We start from the raw sequence: 25,820 nt of genomic DNA, 5'->3' as shown, positions 1-25,820 counted from the left end.
AAATCTTTTAAGACTATCCTCCTCCTACCAACAGGTTGCTAATGTGGCTTTGGCTGCTATGTGACTTGAAGCGTTTAGGTGGTGTTTTACATATCCCCATTCCTGTTCACTATCCAAGCATTTTGGGATAACAAACATATAGGAGGCAGATTCAGGTAACAGACTTAGCACTACATTTCAGGTGTTTGAATGCAGGTATTTGCTCATGCATGGAGCATAAGCTGTTAGTGGAAACCATGGAGATCTAGACCTAGATCCAGCTGATTCTAAGGGTGTGATTTAACTCTCTATATTGAGGTGTCTAAAGCCATTTGAGATGTGATAGGCTAAAGAAGAGCAGAACAGAACACTACTTAAGCAATCAATACTGAAGCAGTAGATGGTGAACAGAAAACACAAAGCTGTAAGATGCCAGAACAGCAGCCTAATTGCTAACCAGGATCTTCCACAGCAGCTCAAGAAGCAGCAGATTGTTATGTTTAGGCAACTGAAGAATGTCTTACAATATTCATTTGAGAAAACAGAGGTGTTCAAGAGCTGAATAGCTCTTCAGGCTTCACTGACAGCACTGACTGGATAGCATTTGACTGTGGGCTTCATTCAGTTACCGACATGTGTGCATCCAGTGCCATTTAAATATCTTATGGTATCCTGTATGGCCTTCAGTTGGTGTGAAAAGGATAGTCAAACCAGGTATTTCTTCTTCATAGCAAATCAAAAATAATGAATAAAGGGAACAGACTATTCTACATGGCTTTGCAGGTACTTTCTAGACACCTGAAGGTTTTATTCAATTCCCAATCAAGTGTTCTCTTTTTTTTTTTAAACTACATGACCATACTGGTTTGTCCATTAATCTCAGGTATGCCATTTGCTAGATTTTCACTCACACTTACTTATTTTCCATAAACCCTTTTCTATTGCTCCATTACTCTTCAAGAGTGCTACCCTTGACCAAAAATACAAAGCTTAAGCATTAACAAAGTAAATCAGACTTATTTTTATGATGAGATTTGTGGTTTTGTTTGTTTCTTTTCTTTTTCTCCCAAAAAAGATCTTATTGGCTCATGTTCAGTTTGACATCAACAACCCCTATATTTTTACACACAAAACCCTGGCATAACCTGGCATTCTCTATCCTTAATTTGGATAGGAATAATTAGTTTCTGTATTTTGAACTTACCCATGCTGAATTTTATACTTTTTTCAGATACATTTTTTTGCTACTTTGGCAACATAAATTTTAACTTCCATTCTATACTTCAACAGTATGCAGTTCCTCCAGCATTCTTGCAGCTCCACCCAGATTTTCTGCCATTATTGATGGGGGTTTTCCCAAGCTTATCATTGCTTCTCAGTAGTAACTATGGGAACAGATTTTTTCCCTTTGCCTAAGTTACACAAGATTATACAGCACAGTTTCTCTTGAAGGATAGGAGAAAAAAACTAATCCAAAAGCTGTTTATGGCATGACTCTGAAGTCTTCTTTTAGTTTTATTCAATCAAAGCACACTAGGACTGAAATCTCTGAAATGTTCCCTGAGATATTGCGCTCAAAGAACTAATATCTCCCCCTGAGACTTCAATAACCTCAAAGCCAAAAACATGCCTAACTTACTTTCCAAAAAAATGTAGCAACTGGCCCTAATTACTAGGACTGTAAAAAAACTTTTGAGAAGAAACTTGAAAAGTGTCTGCTGACTTTATGTATCCGATCTGCTGGCATGCTTTACATTTAGATTTAAACATGGTTTTCAGAAACAAATGTGATGTTTCCCTGCATGAAAGTACTTGTCATAAAATGTCATCATTAATCAAGCATTTTTATAATGTCCTGTATCAAAGCAATAGTAAATTCAGTATTGTGTCTTTATCAGTGAAAAAAATTAAATGTTTCAGAAAACAGCACAAGAAACATGCTGTTCTCTGTGAGTCCCTAATGCCAAGCTCTCTTAAACCCTGAAGCATGAGACTTTTTTATTCCTTTCACTAGTATTTTTAAGAAAGAACCATTAATATTCTAAACAATTGGTCAGTCACAGAAATATGTACTCCTAGTTTTTTTAGACTCTCTCTTGTATTTGTCACATATCTCTTTGGATTTCTTGTTTTCCTGATTTTTTACAAATCTTCCATCTCTACGTTACTAAGTCATGCATTTAGTGAAATATTTCATACTGAACTAAAAGGTGGCCTTGGACTGTCATAAAAGTCACTCCACAAATAAGTTCTCTGTACTCTCATTGTTGTCTAAACCAGCCTTCCTACAAAAGCATATCCAGTCCTGTGGAGGGGCAGGTGAGCCCTAGCTGCCAAAGGTGACAGTAGCGGCAGGACAGAAGGATATAGGATTAGAGCAACTGATTCTCTATATAAAAAAATCTTCCATTCACAATGGTAAACGAGAACAGCAGCAGCTGGCAAACCCCCTCATACTAATTTCAATCCCAGCAATATTTACATTTTGTTCTGAAATACAACTTGTGTTTCTGTGTACTTTGAAACAGATGCTGTGTCCAAAGAGTGGGTGAAGTGATGCTTACAAACATGATTCAGCTGTGCTTCATTTGTTCTGGTGTGCTGAGACAGATGGAACAGCACACTCCTGTGGTCTGAACAGCACTGAAAATCTGAAGGCCCCAATAATGAATAAAGTAATGGCCCCACATGTGCTCATGGCTTTCTGTGTTGCTTTGGTTTTGTCAGACATATTCCTATTTTGGTGTCTAATACCAAATATGTAAATCAACCTTGCATTTTGTAATCTAAAGACATTCAGTACTGTGAGTTGCTACTAACTTTTATTCTATCTTCAAGGAAACAAGCAGGGATTTAATTTTAATGCTTTAACAATGACTACAAATGCACTGAATGGCTATCTATAAAGTACTGCATATCTATCAGTGCAAATCAAGAGACAAAAGACATTATATTCACTATGTAACAACAAAACAAACATGCACTGAAAAGTTGCAGGGAGGAGTTTAGAAAATTGGTGGCTTTTTGACCTAGCATGTCAAAACACATTTATGAATGATCAGTTACTCTGTAGGTTACATTTAAACTCATGATTCAGAGGTGAATGACTTAATAGTTATTTAGATCATAGGTATTTAGGTGTCTAGTTAAGTTTCACACACATACACAAAAAATAAAAATAAACAAGAAGGCAAATAATCTCAAAATGGTTTGGACTGGAAGGGATCTTAAAGACTACATAGTTACAACCCCACTGCCCTGTGCCAGGGACACTTTTGACTAGACCAGGCTACTCTAAGCCCCATCCAGCCTGGCCTTCAACACTTCCAGGGATGAAGCATCTACAACTTCTCTAGGCAACCTACTGCCTCACCACTGCTAAGGTAAATAATTTCTCCCTATATCTAATTTCTTCCTATATCTAAATATACCCTCTTTCAGTATGAAGTCATTTGCCCTTGCGCTATCACTACATGTTCTTGTAAAAAGTCCCTCCCTACCTCTCTTGTTGGCCCTATGAAATACTGGAAGGCTGCTAGAATGTTCTCCTCTCCGGGCTTATCCCCAACTCTCTCAGCCTGTTTTCATTGGAGAGGTGCTCCAGCCCCTGATCACCTTTGTGACCCTCCTCAGGACTTGTTCCAACAGGTCCATGTCCTTCTCGTGTTGGAGGCCCCAGAGCTGAATGCAGTACGGAATGCAAGTCTGGAATTTTCATGGACTCCTACTTCCAGGCTTTGTCAAGTAACTTTATCCAAACATGCAACACAGGCACCATATTGTGACTGGTAAGAACAGTCAATTATTATTAATAAAACAGTGATTTTCATGCACAAGAAAATTAAACACTAAATGGCAAATGGCGATACTTGCCTGTGGCAAAGACAACATTCTTTGACACCAGTCTGTATTCCACGATAGAGAACTGAGGAAGTTCAATCCTCTCCACACCAGTGACTGCATTGTCTCCACCTCTCCAGTAGAACTCTATGTCATCAGTTGTGTAGCCATCTGCAGGCAAAGCAAGAGAGTCAGAAATAACAGCAGACTCAAACATAGCTTCAAACATGCAGCTTGTCATTTGTGACAACAAAAAGAATTGGTACAGCTGGAGAGCTGTATGGTATTTTGCCTGTGGGAAGGTCTCCCAAATTGCTACACCATTGCAGTCTGCCTGGGAATTTTAGGCAAAATACTCAGCTTTCTTTTTATTTTACTTTTTTTTTATCACTCATGTATTATTCACTAATGGTCACAGTGAGATGAAAACACTATCCAAAATTTAGGATATCAAATGCATTTAGCACTGAAACTAAATGTATATTTACACTGATAGTCACCAGAAGAAGGTTGATTATTCAATGAACACAGAGAAACATAACTGGGGCAGACCTTTTCCACTCACAGTAAACTGTGAGTTGCATCATTTCCACTAGCTTCCACTAGTGGAGCACTACAGCTGAATATGGAATATATACTAGTGTTTTCTGTATGTGCCCCACATTTTCCAGCCAGTAGCAGAAATGGACCAGGTACTTCTGAAGAGCAAATGTACATCTGAATATTGCAATCCTAGGACATGACTAGGTGAAAAAGAGAATGCTGTTCTTTTTGTACACAATTTCAAATCATAAATGGGGTCAGTCTGATATCTCATGGTAGGTCCTGCACCAAGATGACCCATACTTAATAAAGTGTACTGAAACAAAAGTGTATCACAGTGTTTGCTCTCTTGAAAATAAATCTGATAAAAATACAAATATTCATCTCTCGTGTTGAAGGTAAGCATCCAGTCACTACCTCTGCCAAGTCAGGCAGGAATACTAAATGACTTCATTCTGTCCTCACCTCATTTTTCTAGGATGTATTCATCTATCTAGGAAGGAGTCATATCTTTTAATAATTCAAATAAACAGACAAACAAAAAATCCAAATGGTGATAATTACATGATTCAAATAGTGTTCATAGACACACGAGTAAATATTAAACAGCTCTATAAAACAACCAAAAAACCCAACTCTATCCAAATTAGAGTTCACATGCATTTTCTTAGGTACGTACAGCTTTCTATTTCCAGAGTACAGTTTTGTTCATCTAATGGGTATCTTCTTAAGTCCATCATACATGCTGCAGTGGTTGTGATTCTGAAATACAAGCATCAAATAGTTTTACCATACAGCCAGTAATCCAGGTTTTGGGTGATGGGGTTATCTTCCAAAGTGAAGACCCTCTGAAGAATAGCTTATAATAACTGAGAATCTGGTCCACATTTTTACATTGAGCAGCAATTACACTGACTTTCAGTGGAACAACTGGCTGTGAATTACCCTTATGCAACCAGCCCCCTTGGGTTTCAATGGACCTATCCTCATATGCAAATATTACATGAACATTTGCTGAGATTAAAAGATACAACTTTATAACAGAAACCATGAAGTGAAAATAGTCTGCTACAAATGTCAAAATGATCGCAGCTGCATGAATAACTGATTTCTTGGTTTTGTGGCAAGTCTAGAAAAAAAACCCTGAAATGTTGAAAAAAAGTTTTAAGTCCAGCAAAATGCTTTGTTTTAAATCTTACTTCTGTGGTTTTCAAATGGAAAGAGGATTTTGTTGTGAAGCTCCATATTGTATTTTAGGTTTTCTCCTCAAATAACAAAACACTTTCACTTCTCTGTCTATTTAACCATTTAGCACCCTAAGGATGGTTTTGCAAAACATTTCACTACTGATGAATCAGCTTTATTTATCAACCTCTTGTAGATCAGGAGAGTCAACAACAAACATGTGCAACCAGAACAACTGTCTTAACAGCTTCACACAGCACTGCCACTTCATTTTGTAATTAATGGATTTATATATTTGTTCTAACTTTAGACACATAAAACCATATGCTCATAATTATTCTGCAGCATATTCTGATGTTTTTGTGAATCACAGCCTTCACCAAGGGTATGTACATTATTATGCATCATTGTTTTTATAATGGCTTTGTATAAATTATCTTCTGATTCTGACTAGCTCCATTTCTTACTGATCCATTTTTGATATAAACAAGACATGGACGTTGCACAGTTTGTTCCTAAACAAATAATATTCTAGTGATAATTTACGCAAATAAATACAAGATGGAAAAATTCCTTAAATGTACCTCTAAAAGCTAGAACCCTCAATGTAATGTTTTTTTCATGGGTTTTCTCTGAAGTTCTTTCTTCTACCCATTAACCTTCTCAAATTACAGTCTTCTAATCTAGTAAACTATTTTAATATTCCAGGGCAATGTTTCAAGGGAAAAAAGTAGTAGGTGCCTTTTTTCACATCTTTCACAGTAAAAAAAACCCAAAACCCTATGTTGTTATTATGAATGTTCTATCCAATCTCAAAGAAAAGGAAAGAAAGAATGGTTATGCTTAGTATATAGGACCATTTTAGATTAATAACCACATAATATTTGAAGAAAGGGATTAAGACCATTATTCTATCTCATGAGACAACAGAGACCACCCTTCACTGACTGAGAAGGCTCTTTTGCAAGAAAATATTGTCATTTCTTTGCACAGGGAGAGACAATTGTATGAGCACAAAGGCAATGAAAGAGGAAGGAGAGGAAAAAGCTCAAGGATCTGTTACTCAGCACATCTTCTAACTTGTGTTCCTACCAGTAGCCAGTGAGAAAGGCACACACCTGATCTTTGGGCTTTCCAGCCTTACCTACAACATGGTCATGTCTTTGTCACCACTGGTTCCTCTGACTGTCCTCTGAATAGTCTTATGCTAGTCCCACAGGATTTCAGGTCCTAAGTATTGTATCACAAGAGGATACTTAGGTCAGCCTTGCTCCAAGCTGCATCTGGGAATTGCTCTGGTTCCTCTGGTAACACAAATTCCAGTGGGCTGGAGCTGGGTACAAACAGCAGTTCCTCAGTTGCTCTGCAGTTTAGGGAAATGTCTTCTCTGCAACCAACATCTGCAAATGCCTTTCTGGAACCTCAGGCAGGGTGGTAAGACACAGAGCTATTAACTGTGGAGGTGATTAATAATTTGGGTTGTTTTAGCCTGGAGAAGAGAAGGTTCCAGGGGAATCTTATAGCAGCTTTTCACTACCAAAAGATAGACTACAAGAAAGATGGACTAGGAGTTTTTAGAAGGATGTGTAGTGGTAGGACAAGGAGAAATGGCTTTAAACTGAAAGGTGGTAGATTTAAATCCGATTTTAGGATGAAATTTTGACTTTGAGGGTGGTGAGGCACTGGAACAAGTTGCCCAGAGAAGTTCTGGATTCTCCATCCCTGTAAGTGTTGAAGCCTGCACAGGGCTTTGATCAACCTGATCTAATCAATGTCCCTGCTCATGGCAGGATGATTTTAAGGTCCTTCCCAACCCAAAGCATTCAATGATTCTTTGATTCTCCTCAATATGATTACTAAGAGCAGCTCTAGCTAAGTATATAAAACAAGGATTAACATACAGTCTTAGAGGAGAAAACTTATTCTTAAATCTGTGATTATTGATAAGCAAGCCATGATGCCCTTAACAAAGCCATACTGATTGTGCAATGAAAGGATCTTGCTCCTGAGTCAAATAATAACTGTGTTCAAAGCAAAACAAGTAGGCATGCTTGGAAATTGTTGGTATGAAGGTTCTCTCCCATGCTTTAGAAGATTCGCCTACACTAACCTGGGTCTCATGTGGGATCCTGCAGCAGAATCCACATGAGCTAAGTTGATACAAAAGAGAATGCACTAGCAGACTCTTAACTATTATGTTGCAAAACAAGCTATAAGTGCCAGCCTTACAGAACACAAATTATTAATTTTACAATATTGTAAAAAATTATACAGCTGTCAAATTTATATTCAACTTAATAATTGTGTTATGGCTTTTAAGGAATGTATTTTTATTTTGGTCTGTTCACATACTCTAGGGGTTTGCATCACAAATTCCAGTAGCAGAAACTGCACATTCTTGCTCAAGAAAATTTTTTACATTACAGAAAAATGAACTAGAAAAGAAGATACAGCCACACATAGACAGAAACAAATTTACCTCATTTTTTCAAAGTAAGTTTAGTACTCAGAGGTCCCTCTTGAATGAACATTCAAGCAATAAAATTTAACTTGCACAAATACACACCAAAAGCAAGTATGAATGGCTCAGGCTTGTGCATGCTCCCAGGAAAAGCAGGTTTTTTATGGGAGAGGATGGTGCCTGACACAAGACTACAAGGTTTCAAGAACTCATCTTCATGGCAGTGACAGAGGAATGATTACAAGCCAGACAAAGATGAAGCGGGACACAGAGACAGGCACACATACAAATTGGGTCAAAGCAACACACAAAGGAAATGTTTTAAATTTTTTATAATTTCATACTCTGGTTTTCTTTCCTCTGAATATAGATTCTCTTATCCTTTTCTGGGCTCAGATTATACTGCTATGTTGTATAGGAACCCCATCTGTGATGGGCTGTGAGGTGCTGCCTACATAACCGAGAGAAGGACATTTTATGTCCCCAAAACTTTTACAGTATGAATCAGTCTAGGCAATTTAGATACTTCATATGTGACTAGGTCACAGTCCTGTTTACTTTCTTGATACAGAAATACATTCATCCAAAAAGAATAGAAGTAAGCGTGGTTGCCTTGTCTGACTGATCACAACTAACTTCTTCACCCTGCAAACATCTATCATGTTTCAAATATGAGTAATAATTATGTGAGTCCTTTTGGATAAAATACATATATTCCTCAGCTCCATTTACTTTTAATGGCTAACATTGTACTGCCTAAAAACAAGAGGTTTATGCATGAGAAACACACAAGCAGTCAAACTCTATTTTTGATCCCCAGACTATGAAATAGTTACTTCCTCCATAGTCTCTTATGGAAAAAAAAAAAACTGTTTTATCATTTTCCTTGTAGATTATTCTGGAGAAGATAGAACAAATTCAGTGTGTTAGCCAAAGAAAAAAATTCCCCAGAAATGGGCTGAACTTCAAAAAGCTACTGTTCCATTCCCCCACTATCACAGACTTCTGCTGCAGTAGCAAAGTGCTTTCTCTAAAGCAGAGAGGAACCTTGGACGACTGAAGGTCAAGTCCTTCAAAAGTGTGATAAATCCTACATTGTTCGGAAGAGAACATGCATCCAGTGTGGCCTTGGGATCACTTTCAATTGTATTTGTGTTGAGGAACTGCTTTGTTCTGTGGATGTCCTGTAATTGGGTGCAACCCTCCAAAATTTCACCTATCATTCTGAGTGACCCTGTGCTTTGTGGAACATAAAACTCCAAGTTCTGGCCTCAGCCCACATTGCTCCTGGACTGCAGCTTGAGCTCAATGCCATTGGGATGCTCTGAAGCCATAAAAGAGGAAGTAGGGTAGTGATGGAACAACACAAAGCACAGGTCTTTAAATCAGCAGAGATAAGGCTCAGATATTTTCTTCCTTTTGATCACAATGTCTATATTGTGACATGATTTAATGTAAGATAGTAATTCTTCACTATGTAACTTAGCTGCTTCATATCATAGATATCTCACCCTGGATATTACATGTTTCCAGAGAAAAGGAAAGGGAAGAAGTGTGCTACACACGAGCCACTGGTGAATGCCCTGCTGAGCAAATCCTGTTATGTGAAATGCATCTGCTGTAGATACTTGTATTTTGCAGAAGAAGAAGCCAATTTATTCAAATACACTACTTTATGACAGATAATCCTCACCTGAATGGGTCCAAATGTTTTTAGAGCGTGACAGAAAGAATTCCACATATTACTAGGATCACAAGAATTCTAATCTCCTTTACTTTTTTTTATTATATTGCTGTGGGGATATTTCTTGACATGAAGAAAAACAAGTATATCTCAGATAACTTTTTCTTACATGTAACCACTTGAGAAAAGCATCCTAAACCTGTTGTATTCCATACTGGCTCAATACCTTGCAAAACAAAAGCCTCCTTTTGCTAAAACTGGTTAATTACAGAGAAAACATTCTAAACTTCAGTTTCATATTAAGCTGAGTCTATCTATTTTGTCTAGAAAGATTCATTCAATTATCCATAATGTAATAGGAGTTAAAAAGGTGAGGGCCAAGACCCAAATCAAGTAAAACGTTCAACCAATAAAAAAGAGAAGCAGGCAAAATACTGATACTAGACATATAAACATCTGCACCACTTTTCCAATCTCTTTCATTTCTATATTAGGGACTTTTTAATCCTTCACTACCTATGTGCACCAATCTTGAGTAATTATCTCTGCTTAAATATACAAGAAACTTCCAACTATGGAAAAGGAGCTTCCACTGGCAAAGACTTGTTTTTCTGGTTTAAGCCACTGGAGCAAATGAAAAACCTGTTCAAAGAAAGCAATATTTTGATACTACTGGGTTTTCCGTAAAGATTTTTGCTGGTGTACTTAAGTTTGCTAAGGGAGGGATACTTCAGCATTTCTAACCATAAAAGTTATGGCAGAAAAGAAAGAAAACACAAGTAAAACCTAAAATAGGTAGAAAATAAGAGAATGTAAGGTCACTTTGTACCTCTGGTTTGAAATGTAGCAATTACAGTGCTGATTCCTGCTTGAAGAAATCACTGAAAGTACTGGGTCATGATCTTAGCTGTGGCTGACTCTCCCCAGCCAGGGCTACTTCTGGCTTTTTTTTTTTATAGACTATGAACAAATCAAGAGACAACATAAGCACCCACATTCAATCTTACTGCCTGTATTTTGGACAGGATTTTCAGGTTTACAATTAATATGTGCCTTTCTGCTGCCTATAGCCAGTGGGCTTTGCAGATATGGTGACTGTACAGAAACAGATAAAACCTGACTGAAGGCGCTTCTGGCAAAATTAAGAAACATCGAGTGTGTCATTTGTTTTCTACTGGCATCTCTTAGAGTTACAGGGAAGGTTACATAATAAGCTGGCCAATGTTTGTAATAACCTTGTACCAGGAAGCAAACATCAACAGCACATAACAGCAGTGATGAAATCTCCATCGTGGAGCACAGACCTGAGGCCGTAAAGCACCGTTCCGTCCGGGTGGAGGCGAATCATTCGATTCTTCACAGTAACGCCGTGCACAAATGATTTCTTGTCGTTCAAGAAGTAAGTGTCAGGCACCCAAAGCTGATCTGCCACTCGGTTGTCAAGCGTGAGGTTGAGAGGTATGCCAGCATAAGCCAGCCTCTTATCTCTCCAGTATTGTTGAAAATACATAGTCAAAGTGTAATCCTGGTGAGGAAAAAAAAAGAGAAGTACAAGAGTCAACCATACTTTGTGTAACTAGGAGAATAATTTCCCTCTTGATAGCTTATTCTGCTGTTGATTAAATTTAATATTTTTAAATGTTTAATAAAAATTAAATATTTGTATCACTTAATAAATAGTTTATATCATTCAAGTATCGCTCTAGACTAAGGGGGCATTTTAACTCCTATGAAATAATTCAGCAGGTATCAGTATCATTTGTCCTGCTCCTGCTTTTCTTTCATGTAGTTCTACTGATAACTGCCCAAAATTATCATATTTATGGAATGATAAATGACATTATGGGTAGACACTGCCATCTTCCCCATGTTTAAAAATGACAGATAAATGGAAAAACATTTAAAGTATTTTGAAGCAGTATGCAAATTTCTGCCTGAAAAATAAGCTGAAGGTATGTAGATTATACATGTACGTTTGTGTGAGACTGCATTTTGCAGTAACACAAATATTTTCTCATCAACAGACTACACTGATACTTTGAATAAATGTAAATTGTATTAAAGTCCCACTAATATCAATGTTTGGTTTTCATAACTTTGTCAGTTTTAAGGTTTATGGTGTCTTCTACAAGCTGTGATCACTAATGTAAAAGCCTAAACATGGATACAGAAGCTTAAAACATCCACTCAAAAATTCTTCATTTCATTTCAGAATTTGCTAAGCTGATTTCTTCATATTGTACTAATGCTATATTGAAATCCTTTGAAAGGCTTGGATGGTAGGCCTCATTCATTAGCTTCATGGTATTACAAAACATTAAAAAAAATGCCTCTGAACATTTTAAAGTTATGCACCAGCAAAACTGAAAAAATAAATCACATTAAATAAATGAGACCATAAGTACAGGCCATTAAAACTCTGATTTTCAAATTACAGAAGTGCTCTAAACAATAAAACACTTCATGAGATTCTTCACAAAATACTGAGAAATTTATGTGATCTCCAAACACATTTAAATATTTAGCAGCAGGTGTGCAAGCCACGAGATACCTGCATTTGCATCTGGTTCTACAAGCTGGTGATGCAAAACCCCTCAGGCTTGCTGCTTGTTTGGGAAAAGGATGCTCAAGTTTTCCAAGCACGGCTGTTGGGAATGGTCCATTCTTGTAATGGTTTTCATGTGGACACAATCCAATTCCAGGCACTGCTCCTGCCCTGTTTCCCTCAAGCCCAATGGTCTTTCCTTGAAATCATATGAAACTTGAGCCTGCCTTTCACACTCAGAGACTTTGCATTTTTGATTCAGTGATTCATTCTCTTTAATGAGAGATCTGCTATGGCTTAAATCAAATTTAATTGCTTAGAAAAATAAATCATTATAGATATCAAGAAAAAGCTGTTCCCATTTTAAGAAACTAATAGGAGACTTTTGAAAACAAAAGGGACCAGTGATGGGAGAAAGGAGTCCACGTGGAACTGCCTGGAAGGAATCTCATTCCTCAAACCTCAAATCTGACATGACTGCTCAAGAGAATGAGCTCTAACCTTTTTGTCAGCAGCTTTCTTCAGTGGGACTGATGGTCCCTGCTCAGCAGGGAATGAGGTGCATGAGACACTGGGCACACCTGCCTCGCTCCCATTACCAGGTCACAAAGGCCACCTCTCTCCTCACGTTCTCTGCAATCAGTTTTCTAACACTGATGTTACAGAACCAATATCCTCTACCAGCTGTGTTTTGCTCTGTTCAATTAAAGCTTGTTTCAATTAACGTTCAAAACTTGCTGGCTTCTATAATGGTTTGCACGGTGATGTCAAGAAATTTGGGATTATAAAAGTTTTGGACACAAGAACGGTACACCAAAAGCTCACTATGTGTAATTGCACAGTGCATGCACAAAATAATACGAAGCAATTAAATAAAGAAAAGGGGGGGTACTGCATAGCATTGAAAGAAATGACCTGGTCAGCACCAAAATATAAGAGAAGCAGTACATCTGAAAAAAAAAAAGTTTTAGGCTAGCTTTCTTTTTCCTTTGGTTTAAGATAAAATATATGCTAACATCTAATGAATGGAGTAATCAGTTAGCTAAATAAAAGATACATAACAAGACAAGCACTAATTATCTAGCATTTTATTTTAAAGTAACATTTACTATGTCAGGGAACAACTTCACAAATTATGCACAGAAACAAAACAACCATCAAACATCCAGGATTTACTGTCTTGAATGAAAAAAAGACTTCCAAAACACATTTTCTCAGGTACAAATTTCACTAGTGCTTTCTCTATTAACCCTGTTTACTTATTATATCATCTTAATTTTAAATTTTAAAAAACCCTCAAAACCCTCAAAACCCTATGTCTATTCATGTTTGTGATTATATTTGCATTTTGTACATTTGGGCTCTGCCAGCCTCACCTGCTCTGAAGATGATGACAGAAAGAATTAGTATGAACCATGCTTGGCCGCCATCACATTTTTTCAATTCCCTCAAAAAAAGGGGGAGCAACAAGCTTATATAAGAACTGCACTGAAACTGCTTGGCTGTACAAGGAGTGATAAATGAGCAGGAAAGGCCAGTTCCTTAGGGTGGCTCCACCAAGTTACTCACTATCTGCAGAAAATATACTTTTTAAAACCCATAAGGATCAGTTCTCATTCTTTGATTAACTGATTTTCAAGACTCTGTATGTATAAAGAAAGTTTTTCCCTAGTCTAGACCCCAGAGGATAACACAAAAAGGGTTTGAGTGTAGACTGGAAAATATGAATTAGATATTTCAGATAAATGAAAAAAATGAACTTTTAACACTCAGTAAGTAGTCTACAAAGTTTATTAAGGGCCACCTCCCTCTAGGGAGCTTCTGATGACTAGTTCTGATATGGAGGTCAAGAGGGTAGATGTCTAAAGCCAGAAGAGATTGATACCACTAGAGCTACTGCATTAGGGTGCTATTGTATGTCAAAGACGACACAGAGCTGCCAGCTTTAGGAAATTCTAGCTACTGCAAAGAGCAGTGGACAATTTTCTCAGCAGGCAAAGACCTCCATAAAACATATTTTATTCCCCCAAACAATACAATGCAACATTCAACATTTACCTCTCCACATCCTCACAGTAATAACAAGCTTCAGGTCAAGCATGGTAACAAAATCACTCAAAGCTCTGACAGCCAACAAACCCAGTGCTTCTCAAGTACAGGTGAAATGTCCACAGAACGGGAAAAGCTCGACTGCACAGGCAACACAATCTTTCTTCTGTGAATTTAAAGACCCTGAAACATCCTACAAGGATAAAAGACAGTGCTGGGCATCCTTGAATTTCTAGCATGACAACAATGCCACTAATGTAAGGAAAGGTACACAAAAAGATGTGATGGCTGTTCTTTCAATATAGTTTTCTCTGGTCAAGGGGAGTGGAAAACACAATTTAAAAACCTCAAATACTAGATGATACTTTGGATATTATCAAGATAAGACATTTAGATACAACAATGAAGAGGCTGATATCACAACTTAAATAGTGTATGGTTTTTGTATGTACTGCTTATGATTTTAATACTTTTTTTATTTTTTATCTTAAGCAAGAATTATAGACTAATAAATATTGTATATGCTAATCATGTACAAAGACATTTTAAGCATTTTCTACATTACATTTGTCCCTCTTGGACTGTGCATACCATGGAAACAGAACTAACCCACTCCTAAAAAGCCACTTCAGACAGATAATGCACTGACTGTAAGACCAATTAATGAAAAATACTAATAAGCTGTAATAGCAAAGGAAACAATTACCTGTTTTCTGTTACAGGGCTTGTTATCTCTAGTTTTCCTCTCCTTCACTCAATAACATTGAAAGAAAAATTTGAAAATATAGTTTGCTCATCAAAATAAAATTAACATAATTATAGCAGAAATAATGCTCTACATTTGACTATCACTGTTTGCTGTCTTACTATATCATGAATCACTGATGTTACAAGTTTTCTATTAGCTGAAAAAATGTTCCTTCAAAATGATTGCTAGATAAACACTGCAATTAATATTTAAGATGGAATACTGGTAACATGGGAAATAATCAAAAGAAATTCTTAATGCAAAATGAAAGAATATATTGCAAATTATTGGAAATATTGGAAAAAGTGGTGCAAAAAAGAACTATTTCACTGCTTGAGAAGATAGCCTTGTGTCTACCTGTAATGCAATTTCCTGATTTAAATTTACATTAGGATGTAAATTCACATCCTTGTTTTCTTGACCAAAAGACAAATGTGATTATTACCATCAGTTTCTGGACTATTTAATTTTGATGAGTTAATAAAGTAAGTACTCATTCATTGGATAAAAATATTTATTGAAAATCCATGCCTTAGTCTCTTGAATAACTTCAAAGTCTCTTCCCTCACCTTCTACATGATTTCAAAAATTAGATATGGCTCCTGTAGTATAAAGAGCCATTTCTGCACTATTGATGATTGAATTATATTCTTCCCAATAAGCCCAAAGTGAGTTGCAAAGCCAAACTCATGAAACCTATGCTTTGACAACATATCTGTAAATCTGTTACCCTACCATACACAGAAGAGACCTGAAAAATAGATTAATGCACACATTAAGTCACATAGTTAAAATGAATTTAATAAAGACTTTTCCAGAAAGGCTTACCATAAGAAATCAGAATTTACCAGCAATGCTAGTTGACTGAGATGATCACATAAACATTTTTCTCAGAATTCCAAATTTTCTAATTCCTTCAGCAACTTTCATATTAAAGAAAAAATTTACTATTGAAAGAATTTCCAATCATAGAATCATTAATGCTGGAAAAGACCTCTAAGATCATTAAGTCCAACTACTAACCACCATATTTCAGCACCAAACCTTGTCACCACATTCTGCATTTACAGGCCTTTTGAACACTTCCAGAAATGGTGATTCCACCACTTCCCTGGGCAGCCTGTTCTAATGCCTGAAACCTGTAATTCTGCATTATATTTTACTTGTTGACATTTTGGGTTGTCCAATGTCCAAACAATAAAGTTTCTTACTCAATCACCAGAAAATGGAGAAAGCCACCAAAGTCTATTTTTCTGTAAAGTCTCTTAGAGGAGAACTGCCTGATGAGAATGTCTCTGGCAATAGATGGAGTTCCTGGGCAGCCTGAGTGAGGGAGACCTGAGCATGCACACAGACACACACACTCGTCCACTCTGGTCCACCAAAGCTGCTTCTCCTAATGTTTCTTGGCCTACCTGCTGTTACAGTAAAGGATCATCTCACCTATAAGATCCTGATTTGGGCTTTTCTTTGACATTATGCAAAACCTCTACAATACCGACAGGTTGAGAACATAGCACATATTTTCCCGAGCATGTGGCTACAACACTCTTCCATTAAGAAAATGCTAAAGCAGCTCAATCATGCTGATTTCAGTGTGACCCTCCATATATCGATGTTGTCTTGGTATCTTTTGTACAAAATTACCATTACTGCTTTCCTCTTCTACTGAAACACAAAAGGATGGTGTTGTAAACAAGAATTATTTAGCCTCCAAGAATCTACTTGATTCTACAAAACAATTTTTCAAATAAATGTGTGATTGCATGGATCTTTCCTGCCGCTCATACCCTTTGGCACAAGAGCTCCCACCTCCACTGATAGCCCAGTGCCTTCTCCAAAGAGCCTGTTCCCATTGAGCATCCTTGGGTGCTCCGAGGAGGGTTGCCATACCAACCAGCACTTGGCTTTCTGCAGGCAAAGAGAGCACAGTTGACATAGAAACCAGCCAAAGCAGCTCCTCCGCTGCTTTTCGGGCACAGGTGGTGGTCACTGCAGTGGAATTGAAGCTTCTGAGCAGGAATGAAGGGAGCAACCAGGCACCCTGAGGGGCACTGCCCCCAGCACCTTCCTGCCACGGCCAGTGGAGCTCATTCTTCAAAATCTGGGTATTGGCTCTTTTCTCTCTGCTCCTCTGCCCACCCCAAACTGACGGGGATGCATTCCTGCTCTTGGGGTGTTCTCTCATCCCAACATCAGAGGACACCAGCTGACAAGAAAGCAATTGCTTGGGGTGAGCTTTGGAAGGTGAATATAGATAAAAAACAAGTTCCTGCAAATATTTAAGTTGAGGGACATAAGACAACAGGAAGACAGCCTGGGCTATTTAGTCTCTGACAGATGAGAATGGGGGGAGAATACTTCAATATACCTTTTCTGATTTAGAGTGTCACAGGTATTACAACACCCCAGGCTTCTCAGTAATCAGGAATTTCTATTCCCAAAGGACTGATCAAAGGAAAACTAACACACACCTTTACACCTGATGGGTATAATTCTCTTTGACCCAGAGCAGAAAGCTAGCAAAACAAAAAGTGTGGTCTTACACTACATCCCTGAAGAGGTGTCCAAAGAATTTGTGATAAATTACAATCAAAATCCACTTACTGATAGACAGATAGAAAAAAAAAAATCAATATCTGATAGGTCACTCCTGAGAAGGAAGAATAGAAATGCCAGATGTATAGCTGCTGTTCTTGAAAACTCTCAAAGAGATCAAGTCACAAAAAATACCTTCAAATACCCTTAAAAAAAGATATACAAAAGAAAAATAATGCTAGGCTAAGTGATTCACTGAACTTGTTTCAAGAAGCACATTTTAATGCCAACTAGACCTCATAAAAACAGGTACATTTAATTGCACTAATTGAAATCCTGCTAACAACATACAGGGAAGGAAAAAATCAACTTCTATCAGCTGTCAGCTGGTTCCCACGACTGAGGCAGCTGACCTTAGAGAGATGGGAACTGACAACTAATGGATTGTGCCTCCTACACAGTTACAGGATGTGCCACCAGTGAGCTGGAGAAATGAGCTACTGCCCTATCATCTTAAAGCTGTAGGTTTACTTTGGTTTTAGTTTGGAGGCATGAAAAGAGGTTAAAAATTTGGGATTTACCACATACCCATTTTAGAGAATGAAGGACTTCTCACACTTTTACTTTATTCTTTCCATAAATACACAATCTTACATCTTTCCCTTGCATTTTTTGAACTATCAATATTAATCTGGGAGGAAAAAAAAACTCTCTGAGAAAGCCCTGTAAGCTGATATTATTTGTGATATTTATTCACGCCTTACAACTTCTTAGACAATTGAATGCATGCACTCTTTTAGTGTCTGCAAGGTGTTCCAGCACAGACCCTAAAGTTGGGCATACACAGATGTGTTTTAAATACTGCGACCATAAATACATAGCTCCATGCCCCTCTTATTTGCTGTTATTAAACATGAAAAACACTTTAAAAAAATTCAGTAAACAGTATTTCATGCTGAAAAGTCTACAGTTTTTTTTGTCACCACAGAATTGTAAAAAAGCCATTGTAAAGGCACTTGTAGATATTTTTTTTAATTACTTCGGAGTCCACAAAATATTCAAAACTATATTGAGGAACAGAGAGCTGATGGATCCATGCAGTCAAATGAAAATAGGTATCTGTTCACATCACATATTTTGGTTAAAAAAAAAAAAAAAAGGAGTATTTACTCCACTGTGGGAAGAATTTCTTAAATTTTCTCATCTCCCAGCCTATCCATTTGCTGACTATGGGAACCAGCCAATCTCACTGGCACTGGAGCCTCAAGGCTGACACCCAAAGTTCTATTTGCTGTCTGCAATTCTGTGAAACAGCAGATATTCTTACAGGAAAACCCATTCAAGACAGACACAGTGAACAAAACACCCTTTGAGAAAAAGAGCAAGAACACATCAAATGCCTTAGTTATGCTAAACTTGTAACATAATCTCTGTATTTTCAGTAGCAGACCTGGAGGGCAGCCCCACACCCTGCCCGAGCCAAGGGCCCAGGACTCCAGGTCAGCCCTGTGGGTCCATCAGCTCCAGCAGGGCTGCTCTCCAGTTTCCACAGCTGCCCTGGGCCAGCCAAGCCCAGCCCACCTCTGGGCCCATGACTTGTCCCCAGCCCCAGGGAGGTGCCCACACCAGGGCTGGGGCTGTCCTGGTGCCCCCAGCTGCCCTGCTCTGGGCTGGGGATGGGATGGGCCCTGTCTGCCTGCGGCCTCTGCCTTTCATGAGGATCCCCTGCCACTACAGGCACCTTGGCCACTGAGGCACTTTGTATGTAAGAGGGTGGTTCATTTGTACCAGGCTTTTATCTGTTCATTTCAGAGCAAGGGAACGAACTGGAAGGGATTTATCCGTGGTGGCTGAGGCTTGCAAAGGTGATGCCTGAACTGTCCTCTGCTGCCTCCTCCCTCTGCTGCCTCCTCCCTTCCCTTCAGATGTGTCACTCACACTGCCAGCTTCTCTCACATCTTCCTTTCACTCCATCAGAAATGCTAATTCCAACTCTGCATCTTACAGCAACAAAATTAGGATGCATGTTAAGTCAAAGGGAAAACATGCATTTACTCACAACTCATTACAGAGGGTAGGACAAACACCCTGTGACACAGCAATGCTCATGAAACTCAGCAAAGCACAAAATAAATAAATGGACAAAACCCCCCCTAAGAGGACATATTGCAAGCATACATGATATTTAACATCCACACATATTTCTTGCTGTACAGAGACTTGTGGAAGAAATGGAGGAGAGCATCTCTTTCTGACAGTGTCCTTGAAAGATCAGGCTGTGAGTGATTTTATAGAGAAATATCCTGCTGGAGGAGAGTCTTCCCTCTTGCATAGGATCTGAATATCCTGCAAAGATCTGCAAAAAACCTTTGGAAGGGAATCAAAATGTGGAATAGTAAAAAGAAAAAGGAGGAGAGTTTCAAACTACAATGCTGCCTAACTCCTTAAGCCAAGAACAGTATGGCCTGAAAAGGCAGATGTGTTCAGGGATCTGTGTCTACTTAGGATATTTAGAGCAAAACTGATCCTGTAGCAGATAATTACTTTCCCCTTTGTGTGAACCTCATGAAGTTCAATAAGGCCAAGTGCAAAGTCCTGTACCTGCCTCAGGGCAAACCCAAGCACAAATTCAGGCTGGATGGAGAAGGGATTGAGAGCAGCCCCGAGGAGGACTGGGGGATGCGAGTGCCTGGGAAGTGGGACATGATCCAGCAATGTGCACTCACAGAAAAATTCACCTACACATCTGTGCTAGGTGAACAGTCTGATTTCAAAGACACACCTCAAATTCAGAAGCACAGGCAGAGACTTTCCCACAGGTACAGCCTATAACCACTGCTTGATTACTTATTTATTGCATCTACTATTGTCAAATATCTCAGAAGCAGGAAGTGCATGGATGAGGCAAGAAATCATTTTCCCCACATTTTCCCTTTGGGTGGGAAAAAAAAGTGTCTGTGTAAATCAGACGAGCAAGGTACACTATATACCATTGCTTTCAGATAGAGATTAGTATTCTGCAGGGTTGCTCAGCTAGGATGACCAGGTGACCTCCCAAATATGAAAATTATATCCTTGAACATCTATCTACCTCAGCTCATGCTCCAGCAGTGTTTTCCATGCTGGCTTCAGACAGTGGTGTAGGAATGGAGGGTTTAGACTCATCAGGAACTGGACAAACTTCACACAAAGTCTTTACAGCAAAAATGGGATTCAGATAAAGCTGCTGTAAGTAAGGACCAGGAAGGTCACTGAAGAAGGAGATTGAATGAGATTGAACAGAAGAAACTTAAACAGGTGCAGAACAAAATCTGGCTTGGGGATATATCACAGAGGGGTGAAATTATAAAAAGATTTATATCCTTGAGAAGAAACATAGGACAAAAGTTCATAAAACTCAGGTAGGACACAAGCTCATTCTGTGCCTGAAAATACCATTTAAAGATAGCATAGAAAAAATAGCAACCAAATCAAATACATACATCCTACTATTGAAATGCTACAAGTTTTAAGTTAGATACAGGAATGAGTTTTAAGAGACAATATTGACCTAACAGAAGCATGAAAGACTTGATGGAAGGAAAGGCTGTCAGTGGGAACTACAAACTACACAGGCAAGGAGAAAAGGATGCAGTGTGTGTTAAAGAATGCTTTGTATCAGATAATTGTTCTGAATGTTGCACATTATGGATTAAGACACCAGGACTACAGAAATATTAGAGCTGTCACTCCCTTATCAGGATTTCAGTGGTGTGAGTGATTTAAAAGACAACAAGAAAACAAATTAGTAATCAAAAACTTCAATCACCCCCACACAGGCTGAGTAAATGTCAGGTTGGGGTGTGATGAAGAGACTTTATGACACCACAAATGACTGATTCATGGAAGAGCTTTTGCTAAAAGCTGAAACAAGTCAAGATACCCCTGACTGGGTTCTGAGAAATGGCTCAAGTCATGGGACAAAATGCTGTGACAGAAACACTGCTCATTAACCTGATGGAATTGGGGAATTCTCTTTTTAAACTGAGAAAATACTAAATTAATATAAAAATAGTTTTTTATTTCAAAAAATAAAACATAAAAAACTTGCTTCAAATTTGGAGAAGAGTGTTTATAGCCATCATAATATGATTTCTTAAATGTTGAAAGCAACTGTTGAATAACAAACAAAGAAATCCCAGAATGTTAACTTCATTACAACTAAAAATATATACTTCAAAAATAAGAAGTCACTTCCAAAGGAGAAGAAAATAGCTAAGAAGATATACAAGAAAAGCAAAATAAAAAAGCAAGACAAAATTGCCGAAGCATTAATGTTTTAAGGCATAAACACTTACTATAAGTCATCAAATGATACTAAAAGAAAACCTTATAAAGCAAGAATGTTTTACATTTACATTGTTAATGACCAGATATAAGACAAGAAAGAGAGACCAGCAGTTTTTGCAACAGTGGGAAGTCACCTGCAGGCCTCCATCATCCTCACAAACATGACATACAGGAGATGAACACTGAGGTACCTACATTTGCTACAACATTTCTTTGAATAGTAAAAATGAGAGGTGTGAGTGTGAGGAGGTGCAGAAGACAGCAGCATTCTGTATGCCTGAGTGATAAAACAAAAAAAAAAAAAAAAATCAATGCTGATGAAAAGTAATGCCCATGGGGAAAAACCCCAAAACAGTCCAAACTGTGGATTACTTTGTAGGTTCTGAGCTAACTATGGCCACTAAGGAAAAAAAAACCTGCAGTATTAACCAGAATTTTTGTGAATAAATCAGTTCAGAATTCTGTAAAATCAAAATAAGCAAACATTACTAACAGTATTTGGAAAAGAGATAGAAAGGCCAGTCTGTATGGAGCTCTGGGCAACCTGATCTAGTGAGTGGCATCCCTGCACATGGTGGCAGGGTTGGAAACAGATAATCTTTATGGTCCAACCCAAACCATTCCATGGTTTCTGAAAGTGTTGAAGAAAAAAGGAAAACTCACTGCACTGCATCATTTTAGTCTGCTTACACCTTGAATACTGAGTACAGTTCAGGCCCCTGTTCCCACCAGGGCAGAGCACAGCAAGGTACAAAGAACTGCAGCAAGAGGAAAGAAGGGCACAAAGCTCCACATAAAACCAGACTAAACAAGCAAGAACTTTTCTGCCTACAAAAGAAGCAACTAAGTGATAAATTGAAGATATCTGTAATAACGTTGTGGAGGAGGTCAACAGCTATTTACTCCTCCTCACTTGTAAGAAACAGAGACCAGCAAATGAAATTACCAGATGTTGGGCTCTGAACAACTGAAAGGATACTCTATTTTCTGAGTATATATGAAAATATGTGTATGTATATGTATATGTATGTTTAAACTAGGTAATTCTTACCCACTGCTTGACACTAAAAATAAGCAGATGTCCCAGGAAGCCCCGAGCAGTTTCATAGTTTGATGCTGGAAGAATATCAGAAAACTAACATAACTTAGTCTAAACCTACTTTTATACTATGCTGGAGCATTCATCATTGCCCACAGCAGGAAACTGAATACCAAGAAAGGCAGATTTCAGGTTAACTTCATTTCTCATGTCTTTATCTTCTTGGAGCATGCTATGAAGTCATTTAGGACTCTGCAGTGTTGCTCAGGAGCTGATGTGACTGTCCTGTGGTGTTAATAAGCATTGCTGTCAGGGCTGACAACTTATCTTTCCCAGGGGAAAGAAGCAGAAGTTGTAACCTGAAACACTTATACAATTCATTTTGGATCCAACTGCATATGATGTTTTTGAACATGAGATTTTTGCAAATAGCACAAATATGTCAATGTAGAATATTTTACTGCCTGTCAAATTTAAAAATTATTTTAGAGTCACTTCTTTAATGATTTTGAGTGATACTCATGTTCACTTTAATTTGTCTAGCGTCTGCTCCTGGCAAATGTAAGCAGATGTGTCTAATTATTACCTTTTGATACTTGTATATGCATAGCATGAGTAAGATCATGAAGAAAACAGAGTTTTGCGAAGAGGAGGCGAAATACCTTTGAAGCCAATGACATGGCAATGAATCAGATAGCTAAAATATCTATTTTATAGTTGTGAAGTTGGCAAATAATCCCAAGCCATACATTATTCCAAGAGAAAGCATAGTTTGAAGATGATAGATACATATGTAAATTTAAATTAGGTTGAAGCTTGACATCAGAACCGTGTTCTTTCCTATTTGAGCTCATGAAATCATAGAATCAGATCCTGAGTCAGAAGGGACCTAGAATCTGAAGTCCAACTCCTGATGAGTTGATCAACAGGGGTAATATCCTTGACCTTATTTTTCAACTGTAACACCATTCACATTTTATTTGAGTGGGTTTTGCCTATTGAAAGATCTTAAATTGTTTAAAACACCAGTTTAAATGGTGCTATTTAACACAACAATTACAGCCAGAAGTTTAACCATAATCCCCCTGCAGAACCTCTACCCCACAACTGCTTGTGCAGCTTCTCCACCTCCCTCATATCCATTTACAGTCTTGGATTTTGGGCCACAGCTCAGCTTCTGAACTTGCTGCTGTGTCCAGGGACAAATGGCTAGAGAGTCTCTGGAATCTTTTACATATAAAAGGTATGTCAGAAAGGGAGTGTGGTGGGTTTCTAGGGTGATATGAGCAGGAAAAGCTGAAATCTGACAACTGCTGTGAGAGCAGTGCAGTCTCAAATCAAGAGGTCACACTGTTCTTACCAAATGCAAAGTTGGTTATGTTATCTCATGCACACAGATCATGCCAGTAAAGGAGGAAATATTTTATTTTAAAGTATCTATTAAAACCACAGAAAAATTCTTTTAGCAGTTTAAATTTTAAGAATGTTTATTTCAGTATCATATCACCTGGTTTTGTCCACAGTATGCAGACAAAATGATTCTGCTTATGACCAAGAATCAAAATTTGTACATGGTACAAAACTTGTAAATACTTCAAATTCTGCTAGATGAGAAAGACGTACCTAAAACCATATTCCATGCCAAAATAGATAATTAGAGAAGCTAAACATAATTGTTCCTCCACCTTATTGTACTATATTCAATTTTGATTCTGTTTCTATTTATACAAACAAATACTTTTTCTCCACTATTGGCTGCTTTTTGTGACAGGTACTATAGTGTTTATCTTTTTCAAATTAGATTTGCAATTTTCAGCTACAAGCAGAAACAGAACTACCAAATTATTAATTGAATAAAACAAGAACATAAAGTAGCCCATATCTCTAACTCAGAAACTAAATGTAAATCTATGTGTGATATAATGTAGTATTACATTATCTCTTCCACATTTGCTCAAGTTCATCTCCCAAAGAATTCATTCCTATATGACCAGCTGTTCTATGTAGTCCCAAATCCAGCAGCTCCCCTTCAGAGCAGAAGCTGCTGGATGCTGAACATATTAAAACATCTGATGCTATAGTGGGAAAAGAGATCTCAGAAATTTGGCTGTAATGACAGAAATTGATGCATTTCTAAAACATGGTTGATTGATTATCTTTTACAACTAACTGTAACAAATGTGTTTACACTAAAAAAAGAACTGACTTTCTTTGAACTCAGACTCTGTTGCCCAACTAAGTGATTTATTCTATGCTTAGAAAAAAGCCTTTGCTTGAGTTATTGATCTACACATTATTATTACAATAGCATGACATGGTAGACATATTGCAAATGGATTCATAAAGTGGGTCACTGATAATATAATGACTAAATAAAAATATAAAGAATTTATCTTTCCTACCAGGAGCACAGATTATACATGCATTTGTATGTGCAGACATGCAGTCTCTAATTCCTGGTTCTATGCTACTGTTTATGAGAGAGACACACAGGGCCTTTCAGTCACACTAACTCATCTTTTCTGTAACATGGCTTGCCTACCTAGGCTTTAAAAAGGCTCTGAGTTATAGTCAACATTTCAAGAAAACTAATTTGTGATCATTCACAAGTCACCTGTAATACATGAAGGATTGAAGCTATTGTTTCAAAACCTTTACCTGTGGCTATGAATTCTAGAAGGCTAATTTAATTAGAAGTGATTTTTAAAATATCACTAGGCAATATTGCTTTTTTGGAGAAGAAGTATTTGTTTCACATACTACATATTTTCAAAATTGATTGACATTTCTTTGCAGGAAATGTCTACAAAACACAATGCCATTTGGGTGTTTCCATTAAAGACAATGATAAATGATATTGAAAGCTGTGGAAAATTAGCC

The 25,820-nt window shown here is 37.7% G+C and overlaps 1 protein-coding gene across 1 annotated transcript in view; it reads right to left on the bottom strand.

Moving 5' to 3' along the window:
• GABRB3 (gamma-aminobutyric acid type A receptor subunit beta3) overlaps positions 1–25,820 on the bottom strand; it is a 116,141-nt gene that overhangs the window by 25,668 nt on the left and 64,653 nt on the right. Inside the window, exons 4-6 of the mRNA XM_054271399.1 lie at positions 10,997–11,217; positions 5,042–5,124; positions 3,853–3,990 (exon numbers count right to left, since the gene is read on the bottom strand). Coding sequence (XP_054127374.1) covers positions 3,853–3,990; positions 5,042–5,124; positions 10,997–11,217 — 442 coding nt within the window. The remainder of the gene's footprint in view (positions 1–3,852; positions 3,991–5,041; positions 5,125–10,996; positions 11,218–25,820) is intronic.

This window comes from Melozone crissalis, unplaced genomic scaffold (assembly GCF_028551555.1).
Source record: "Melozone crissalis strain CALT ecotype California unplaced genomic scaffold, PUWL_Pcris_2 ptg000013l_1, whole genome shotgun sequence".
Lineage (NCBI taxonomy): Eukaryota > Metazoa > Chordata > Aves > Passeriformes > Passerellidae > Melozone > Melozone crissalis.
The sequence above is the reverse complement of the archived record's forward strand: the minus strand, read 5'-3'. Positions and strand labels throughout refer to the sequence as shown.